Genomic DNA, 10,352 nt, shown 5'->3' on the forward strand with positions numbered 1-10,352 from the left:
GCTTAGCAAGGTCTGCAAAGGTGAATATTTTAGAACTACAAAAGCGTAACAGATAAACAAACAGGTTTAAACATTATTGTCTGCTATGTGCCTTGGTAGCTTCGAGGATACTTTAAAACAAATTATCAGCGAAACAATTCAGTTTTCTCATGTTTTCTGATACCTAGGGTTTATCCGTATCTACTGGCTTTTAAGTTTTAAGTCTATGAACAGAACACTGGACAAAGAAAAATAAAAAGCTTAGGACACACGAGCCATTGATGTTATGTTTATTCTGTCTGGGTAATAAAAGAGAAATAGTATACTGCTATTTTTTAAGGAAAACAATGTGCCTTTCTTTAAGCAGTTATACCTAAACCAAGAATGTAGATTCCAGTAAAAGTTAAGTCAACTCATTCCAAAACAAAACAAGGAACACTGAAACATAGTTGCGATTCTACATGCTAAAACAACTTACAGGGGACATTTAAATTCACATGAAAGCATTTCAATTCAGTGCCAAACATCAATATTTAGAATTGCTTAAGGAAAATGTCAGCTTTTTACGATTATAATCATTCTGTAAAGTTGGTCCTTTATTTCAAGATTTGCCAACTGGATATGTGGATGTCAAATGGTTAAAAGCTCTGTTGGGGGTGGCTTAAGAGGAATCTTTCCCAGTGTAAACTTCTTTGCTTCAAACTGCTTTAACTCTTCAGCTGATAGATCAGTCTTTGATGTAAATAATTTTTCTGAGGTACCGCTGCTTGTGATGACAGAAGGTGCTGATGTAACACTATGTCCAAAGGCACTGAAAGATTGTCCAAATAAAGTGTTACCCGTGTCTGAGGTACGAGCAGCTACAGCTGTATTAACAGCTCCAAAGGATGGAACTGAGGTCGTGCTAGAGGAGTTTACAGTAGAGGAACTGCCAAATCCTGAAAATCCAGACGTTCCAAAACCACCAGTAGTTTCAGGGGGGTTTCTAAATGAAAAAGAAGCTGCAGATATAGTTGGCTGGCTGCCAAAGGCAACAGAATATGGTGTACTAGAAGATGATGTCACACCAAATGCTGAAGGACCCTGAACTGTAGAAGGGCTCCCAAATGCTGGAGTGCTTCCAGATGATGCACTAACAGAATTCGACTTAAAGGAGAAATTGTTAGGACTGCTAATGCTGCTGCTTTGTATGGTAAAGTCTGAAATTATAAAAACACAAGGGTAAACTTTTAGAACAGACATGACATTAGAGCACTACTTTATTGAAATATTGGAAAAAAACAGAAGCCAAGATTTAATAGCATTAATTCTTAACACAAAACACTTACTTGATGACCCAAAGCTTGATGTTTGCTGTCCACCAAATCCAAATGAAGGCAGTGGCGCACTAACCACATTCTTCAATTCAGATAACTTAAAGAAAATGTGGGAAAAGCAGGAAATGCATGAAATTAAGGGAAACAATAAAAATGGGTAATCAAAACTTTTGATACAGTCAGAAATCCAACTTAAAAAAAAATGGCAGTTGGGGTACTTTAAAGTGCCCCCACTAACGTTTTGAAGTGCGGAGACACTGATGCACAAGATACAGAAGCTGGCTGAAGCCTGACAATTATCATGCTCCAACAGACACAATTAATTGTGTAATTACAGTGTGCTGGCACATCTACAGCTACCCTTGTAGCTCAAATTGATGAAAGTATCTGGTATACAGGTTTCCCTCGCTTTATGCTGTACACGTGTTCCTGGAAAATGCCACAACTTGAATTTGCATAAAGGGAATCCACTTTACAATGTAACAAATAGGGATACCTTCCAAGACTTATACTGTACTGACCCCCAGACACATTTCTACCACTTTTACAAAACAACTTTGGTACTCACCAAAAGCAGGCAGTACACACAAGCACAGGGCACTATCTTAATGGGGATGGCAACTACAGAAACATGCGTCATAGACAATGAGTGAGGAGCACAGATCCACACAGGAGACTATTTTGCTGTGCGTCACTCCCACAATGCACTGCACAAAGCGGCTGACTGCAGGCTTCCACCACACAGATCATATAAGAGTGAATTTACCTCACATATAACAAATTTTTGGTGTAAAAAGGGTCATTGCATAAGAGCAAATTCACACATACAGAACCCATCTAAAGTGAGGGAAACCTGCATCTTTTTATGATCTATATACTGACAACGCTATTTTGTAATTAAAACATCTGCACCATAAAATACAACAAAAGCACAAGTTCTGCAACCTTACTGATCTATAAGTATGTTTACATCTTTCTCATCTAATTTAGTCTTTGCAATATTATTACTACTTTACCAATTTCTCTGATATCCCACCTTGAAAAAACATAATTTTGTTGGGGTTTAAGTACACTATAACCACTCCAACCTCCAGCACAGACAGAACAGACAGCCATCAGCAAATATATAAAGGACATGATCACAATGTTTACATTTTCAAACCCCTCAAGTGGATTACCACTCAAAATGAAATTCCTTGCTTAACCTCACAGCCTCTACTTGTTCACTTAGTTCTCGTTTCTACTTTCAGTTCTGGCATTACTGATTTGATTCTTCTTCTATGAAACGTGTGTTCAGAAAGAGATGTAGGCTGTTCTGACATTGTCCAAGCCATCTTTTCACATATCTGAGCAGTTTCTCTTGACTACACATCAATTCCTCATACTGCATTATGAAAATTCTATAACTGACCTTTTCCTTAATTTTCTATAATTATCTAATATCTACCATTATATTTTAGTAAATAACCAGTTTGAATGGTTGATTCCAGAGAAAGGTGGGAAAAGGATGAGAAGTCCTGTGATTATTTTCCCTCTAAATGTCAGGTGCATGCAGTGAAGCTAGTGCTGCTTTCATACCTAGATCTTTTTCTTTTTGCATGCCCTTTCACCCCAATTATTTACCTTCTGCTCAATATACCCAAAGGATTATTCAAGACTTGCCTTAAAACTACTACCCACCTGTCTCTCCACTGCCACTCAACCAGGCTTTCTGGCACTAAAGCCTTTGCACAAAAATAACACTGACAATAAAAGAAAATATACAGTTCGGTATACGTTATAATAGCACAGAGGCTTTAACCATATCTTCCATTAAAATTGCCACAGCAACTAGAAGTAAATATTTTCAAATCTCAGCCCTAAGTGCAAGAGACTTCCAAAGATGTTTAAAATGTTTAGTTAAGTAATATTTGATGAAATCTTCAAAAGCAATGATGGGGAATTTAAAGTTAATAGAAAATATATGGCTAAATACCCTGATGAGATCATGTGCACTTCCTGAAGATGGAACTTTGGCCAGATCTCTAAGATCAGAAGCACAGAATAAACTAATAAGTTTTTTCATAGCACACCATCTCTCTGAATTGGCCCATTAACAATCATTGTGGAAGCAACTAATTTTGGCATGTATGGAACATTTTGATGTGATAAGTCTAATGAAACTTGAATCCAAGTGAAATGTTCCATTAAGATTAAGAAAAAGAAGCATCCTACACAAATATTTTACTTTTCAATAGCACTTACCAATGCTGATTTGGTTGATGCATTTAGTGTCTTCAGCTCAAGCAATCTATTTCTCCATTGGCTTATGAACTGCTGGACTGAATTTATCTAAAAAAGAGCAGAAAGAAAAATGTGAGGTCTGTGCCAATGATGCAAACAATATCAAATAACCTTAAAATTAAACTCACAATGGATTTCTCAAATTACATGAAAGAATACAGCCATTAGACAGACCTGGAGAGAGAAAACAACTCCCTTTCCAAAACCCCTCATATTACACAAGTGAGGATGCAATATACTGATAAGAAACTCAGTATTCTCAAACCAAACGTATATAGTATGTAACAAAAGAAAATACTCATTTTTTCATATGCAACTTCTTACCACTATCTGGACTAGGCATAAAAAAAAGTCATTAGAAATTAATGCCAAGCTTCAAATCTAGAAATAAAACTTGGGTTTTATGTATATGTGCTGAACAACTAGCTTAAAGCACCATGAATTCAGTTAATTTCTCCTGTTCTTGCAAAAACATCCATTCCCTAGGCAGGAAAATTTAGTTGCATCACTCCATAAGTCTCTTTTGAAAAGACTTGATTTCACTAATAAAATCAATTCCCTCAATGCACTGAAATAACTACTACATGTCCGTATAGAAAAATCATGTCTTAACGAAAAAAATAATGCGTAGCGATTTTCCAATTTCTTTTCTAATGCTTTAAGCACAACTACTGAGGATTTGGGTATGCAGCAAGAAGCAACATTTATAAACAAATATGAACATACCTAATTTTATTCAAGTATCTATATACTGAAAAGAACTACCTTTAGTAACTAACAGAAGAAAAATTATATGATATGCAGGAAGCCTGTGAGACTGAATGCTTAATCTTTGGGTAAATAGATTTTATACCCATTCAAAAGATCTCAATATTACACATATTTCAAACACATCAATAATTCTGTTGTCCCTGGTCACACACTGGAAAAATATATTGTCCGATATCAGTTCTTATAAAAGACAGACAAGGGAGTTCAAGAATTCAAAACTTTGTTTTCAATCTTGAATTCACAACAGGTTTTTGTTTTTTTAAAAAAAAAAAATTCTGGTGTGTTAGGCAGTCTTCAGTCCTCACACAATAAACTGTAACATGCCACACATTCCGGCAATTTATTGCATCAAAAAAATGGCAAATCAGCCACAAAAAAGTCCCATATCCACAAAGGTGTTTCATTGAGATGTGGAACATCTTTACAGCTAGTTTGTATTGCTTTCTAATTTGAACATGTGGCATGCAGCCTGGCATCAGTCCGCACAGCATGACTTTAAATGTTCCCACACGTGGGGAATCTACTGGGCAGAGGGGAGCTGGGGATTGGGGAGCTCCCCAGGGCATAAGTGCTGTAGATCAGGGAGGTCCTTGGAATTTGGTATACCAGTCAAATGACCATCACTTAAAAAAATTAAAGGGACCATCTCTCTGGAGTATCTATGTTACATCAGAAACCTGCCATATTTTTTAAAAGGCTTACGTAATTCTGAACATTACTGTTTGCTCTACAGTTATAGTACTCAAGATGCAATTCTTCTGGTGAGAAGTCTGGAAAACCTGCAGGAAGAGAAACAAAATCTTCAAACAAAAATATATACTGCTTCCAATGAATCTGTATGAAGCTATAGGCAAGAGGCCTTACTGCAGGGGTCAACAATGTTTTTGGGCAGAATGTCTAAAACACCTGCAATCTCGATTTGTAAGATGTTGGTATGCCAGAGGTGGACAGTGGGGGAGCCGTGAGGGGCTCAATCCTTGTTGTGGCAATGAAGCCCTGGCCCCTTCCCTGCTCTCTGCCTTGAGGTGTGCAGGCACATGCTGCCAGCAATGAGCTGGGCCAGGGCTCCTCAGACCCCAGTGCAGCTCCCAGCTGCTTGCCAGTCAGCTCAGGCTCTGGGCAGGCTCCTGCCACCAAGCTCAGGCTACTCGTGGCAGAGAGGCTGCAAGGAGCTGCACTGGAGTCTGTAGAGCCTTGGCCCACTTCACTGCTGGTGGCAGGTACATGTGCGTCTTAAGGCTGATGAGGGGTAGAGGGCACTGGACTCCCCTGCTGTCTGCCCCGACGTGTGCGTGGCAAGCAAGATGCCTTTGTGCGCCACACTGGCAAGTGTGGTAGGAGTTACCCTGCCTTAGTGCATCATCTACACTGGCAATTTAAAAATATAATTGTATTTTTAAAAAGGTACAAAATTCATACAAACTCAAAATGGCATACGCAAAAAATAGGTTAGGAAGAAACAATAATGTTGCACCAGACAGCTAAGCTAACCTATTTAACAATTGCTTTGCCTCCATTTTTCTGACCCCCGTAGGTCCCAGGGGAAGCGCACCCAGGCCTAGGGTCAGTGAGGACCTAGTCAGGGAACTTCTGGAGGGACTGAACATATTTAAATCAGCAGGTCCTGACTATCTCCACCCCAGAGTGCTGAGGGAATTAGCAGAGGTCATAGTGGGACCCCTGGCACAGCTTTACAAGCACTCATGGTGCTCTGGTGTGGTGCCAGAGGACTGGAAAAGGGCCAATGTGGTTCCCATTTTCAAAAAAGGGAGGAAGGAGGAACCAGGAAACTACAGGCCAGTCAGTCTTACCTCGGTCCTGGGTAAGCTTTTTGAGAGCTATCCTGGCGCAAGTCCACGAGGGGCCAGCAGGGGAGATTATGTTTAGGGGCAACCAACACGGGTTCATTAGAGGCAGGTCCTGTCAGACCAACCTGGTGGCCTTCTATGAACAGGTCACAAAATCCTTAGACGCAGGTGTAGCAGTGGACATAGTTTTTCTGGACATTAGGAAGGCCTTCAACACCATCTCTCACCCCATTCTCATTAAAAAACTAGGGGATTGTGGCGTCGACACCTACACAGTCAAATGGGTCGCTAACTGGCTGGAGGGCCACACCCAGCGGGTGGTGGTGGATGGGTCATTTTTGACCTGGAGGGATGTGGGCAATGGGGTTCCGCAGGGCTCAGTCCTTGGGCCTGCACTGTTCAATGTCTTCATCAGCAACTTGGATGGGGGGGCGGGCCAGTAAAAAGCACCCTGTTCAAATTTGCAGACTACACTAAGATGTGGGGAGAAGTGGGCATGCTAGAAGGGAGGAATAGGCTACAATCGGACCTGGACAGGTTACAAGGGTGGGCGGATGAGAACAGGATGGGTTTCTACACTGACAAGTGCAAGGTACTGCACCTGGGGAGGAAGAACCAGCAGCATACCTACAGGCTGGGGAACTCCCTTCTCGTCAGTGCAGAGGCAGAAAAGGATCTTGGAGTCATTATTGATGCCAAAATGAACATGGGCCAACTGTGGGGAAGCGGTCAGGAAGGCCAACCGTACCTTGTCATGCATCCACAGATGCATCTCAAGCAGGTCCAAGGAGGTGATCCTCCCCCTCTATGTGGCACTGGTCAGACCGCAGTTGGGAGTACTGCGCCCAGTTCAGGGCGCCGCACTTCAGGAGGGATGTGGACAACATGGAGAGGGTTCAAAGGAGGGCTACCTGCATGATCAGGAGTCAGCAGGGCAGGCCCTACAAGGAAAGGCTAAGGGACCTGAACCTGTTCAGCCTCCACAAGAGAAGGCCGTTTACAAACTGGTCAGTGGGGAGCAGGCATTGGGGGAGTCTCTGTTCCCCCGAGCACTACCAGGAGTGACAAGAAATAACGGTCACAAGCTGGCAGAGGGTAGATTTAAGCTAGATATCAGGAGGCGCTACTTCACTGTCAGGGCAGCTAGGATCTGGAACCAACTTCCAAGGGAAGTGGTGCTGGCTCCTACCCTGGGGATCTTTAAGAGGAGGCTGGATGAACACCTCGCCAGGGTCGTTTGACCCCAGTACTCTTTCCTGCCATGGCAGGGGGTTGAACTTGATGATCTGCTCAGGTCCCTTCCAACCCTACCAACTATGTAATCTATGTAATAAGAGAGTGCGGTAATAAGCTGTGCTTTGATGCTCAAAAGTCTTACATGTTACTGACTTTGGGAAGCACCACTGAAGTACAAGTGTCTGAGTTATACAACCAGATGTAAGCTTGAAGCAAGAGCTCTTTAGTGGAAGGGCTTTGTCTCACGCATTTCTATAATGCAATTGGCTCTCTTTTGGCCTTAAAAGAACACTGCCTTTCTTGGTAATAACATTGCATGCTGGCACTAGAACATTACTACCTGAGATATTAGGCTTTTCTTTCATAGGTGCATAACAGGAGAACATCCATTGTCCTGATGATTCCCAAATTTCCATGTCTTTGATTATGCCTTCTCTAAGACAGAAGAGAGACCAAAACAAATTAATAAAACCAAATAAATTATTTTGTTAAAAGCAAGACAAATTCAGGCCACACATTTTGAGGTGAGTTTAACAGTGCCAGAACTTGAGCCTTTGTGAACAACTGTAATAGCTTACTAAACTATAGGGCACAGGTGGCCAACCTGCAGCATGACTACCACAAGTGGTACGGGCAGTCTTCTGTGTGTGACATAGAACAGATCAGGCAGCACCGCGGCAGGTAGGGCAGGAAAGCAGAAAGTAGAGTACAAGCTTGGGCAGGGAGCACAGAATAGAGAACAAAAAGCAGAGCAGCATACCAGGCAGAACAGGGGGTCCAAGTGGCACCTGGAAAAGAGCGCAGGGCTAATTTGTACCATGCCTGCCAAAAAAGGTTGACTGCTATAAGAAATGCAGTACTACAGGGGTCAGTAACCCCAGGCATTTGAGGCCTGGGACCATGTGGCTGCACCACGCTGGAAACTCAGGTAAGGGGGTGGAGGGCAGGGAAGGAGCTCAGGGAAAAGCTGCCCCTCCCCAGCCCTGTGGCCAGCGCTCCCTGCTGCAGCCACTCACAGCCCACATGGGGCTGTCCTGAGCAGGCACAGGCAGCCCCACATGGGCTGCAAGTGGGGGGCACAGGGCAGGGCTGCTTTTCCCATGCTCAGCACCAGCTTGTAACATGCCTCCACTGCCAGCCTGGGCCCCGCGCCGGCTCTGGGCTCACCCATTGGGGCTGTGCCGCAGCAGCGACAGCTGCAGCCCGCTCGCTTGTTGTGCCAGGCAGTGTTTGCTGCTGCCTGCCCGGAGCTCGCGCACTGGGCAGCCCAGAGGCAGCAGTGGCAAACACTGCCTGGTGTGGCAACCGGCGGGGGACTGCAGCTGCTGCTGCCATGCGCAGCCCCGATGGGTGAGCCCAGAGCCTGCATGGGACCTAGGCTGGCAGCAGGGGCAGGTTACAAGCTAGTGCTGAGTGCAGGAAAAGCAGGCCCTTGCCCGCCCCGTGACCAGCACCCTGTGCTGCAGCTGTTCACAGCCCATGTGGAGCTGCCTGTGCCTGCTCAGGACAGCTCTGCATGGGCTGTGAGCGGCTGCAGTAGTGAACACTGGCCATGGGGTGGGGGAGGAGCTGCTTTTCCCCATGCTCAGCACCAGCTCCTTCCCTGCCCTGGAGCAAAAGGGGTCAGGGCTGCACGCTGCCCCCCGCCTGTATCACAGGGCTGGGGGGGCAGCAGAAATGAACAGGTGCACAGGGCCCACACTGGTGTCCTGGGGCCAGTGCCAGCAGGGCCCAGAGCAGGACAGCAGGAGTACAGGGGTCCTAGCTGGCAAGGGCCCCATGAAGCTGGATCAGCTCCCCACTCTCCATGCTGGTGCAGCCCAGCCCAGCTCCATACACCCTGCCAACCTGCACCCCACTCTGGGCCCCACCAGCACTGGCCCTGAGACATTGGTCCCAAGATGGTGACCAGAGACTGGGGCTACCCATGCTGCCCTCAACAGCTTGCCAAAATTGGGTAAGCAGCCCTCCGCCCGACGTAACTGCCTGCCCCTGGGGTAGCTGCTGCCAGTCGGGAGCCCGGGCTGCTCCCAGCAGGCAGCTGGGAGGCTGCAAGCCCTGCTGGGAGCAGCGCAGGCACCATGGCTATCAGCAGCTACCCAGAGCAGGGGCCAGCTGTAGCCAGGAGGCTACAAACAGCTGCTGCCTCCCCAGCCCCAATGGGCAAAGTGCCAGCACCTGTTGCCTTTGTGGAGTGGGGCTGCAAGGCAGCAGCTATTCGTAGCCTCCCAGCTGCAGCCAGCCCCAGCTCTAGATAGCTGCTGATAGCCATGGAACCCAGGCTGCTCCCATGGAAGTCCTGCTGCAGACAGCCCAGGCTCTATGGCCGTCAGCAGCTACCCAGAACCTGGGCCAGCTGTAAACATCTGCTGCCTCTCCACCCTGCCAGCCCACCTCCCAGCCCCAGCCCTGGGGAGGCAACACATACCAGCAATGCTCCCCGCTGTGCTGCGCTCTCCGCTTCTGCAAAGCAGCATTGGAACCCGGCAGGGCAGTGTGGGGCACAGAAAGCTGCCTGCCACACTGCCAGGGGCAGCAGTGAGGGGCACAGCCCCCACACTACTCCCGTGCACAGAGGGGAAGTGTGACATGGCAGTGGGGAGCAGGCAGCTTTCTGCACCCCGTGCTGTGTCCTGCCACGCCAGGTTCAAATGCTGCTTTGCAGAAACGGCGAGGGCAGCACAGCAGGGAGCACTGGCAGTATATGCTGCCTCCCCCGAGCTGGGTCTGGGGTGGAGAGGCAACAAGTGTTTGCAGCTGGCCCAGGTTCTGGGTAGCTGCTGTTAGCCACGGAGCCCAGGCTGGAGGGCAGCAGAGCTGGGGGGCACGGGGCAAGAAGGGCATCCTGCCATGTACCCCCTGCTCTCATTTTGTTTTCTTGGCATGCCAGCACTCCAGCACCTTCCAAGGTAGGCATTGTGGGGGTTTCAGCACTCTGGCCAGAAAACGCTGCCTATTC

General features: G+C 46.2%; 1 protein-coding gene across 1 annotated transcript in view; it reads right to left on the minus strand.

The window, feature by feature from the left end:
• Positions 1 to 252: 252 nt before the first annotated feature.
• Positions 253 to 10,352, minus strand: part of NUPL2 (nucleoporin like 2) — a 10,944-nt gene continuing 844 nt past the window's right edge. The window contains exons 2-6 of the mRNA XM_025194764.1: positions 7,734 to 7,828; positions 5,052 to 5,128; positions 3,540 to 3,626; positions 1,308 to 1,392; positions 253 to 1,178 (exon numbers count right to left, since the gene is read on the minus strand). Of these exons, the coding sequence (XP_025050549.1) occupies positions 610 to 1,178; positions 1,308 to 1,392; positions 3,540 to 3,626; positions 5,052 to 5,128; positions 7,734 to 7,809 (894 nt within the window). The 5' untranslated portion in view covers positions 7,810 to 7,828 and the 3' untranslated portion in view covers positions 253 to 609. The remainder of the gene's footprint in view (positions 1,179 to 1,307; positions 1,393 to 3,539; positions 3,627 to 5,051; positions 5,129 to 7,733; positions 7,829 to 10,352) is intronic.

The sequence above is a fragment of the Alligator sinensis genome, unplaced genomic scaffold (genome assembly GCF_000455745.1).
Source record: "Alligator sinensis unplaced genomic scaffold, ASM45574v1 scaffold912_1, whole genome shotgun sequence".
Classification (NCBI taxonomy): domain Eukaryota; kingdom Metazoa; phylum Chordata; order Crocodylia; family Alligatoridae; genus Alligator; species Alligator sinensis.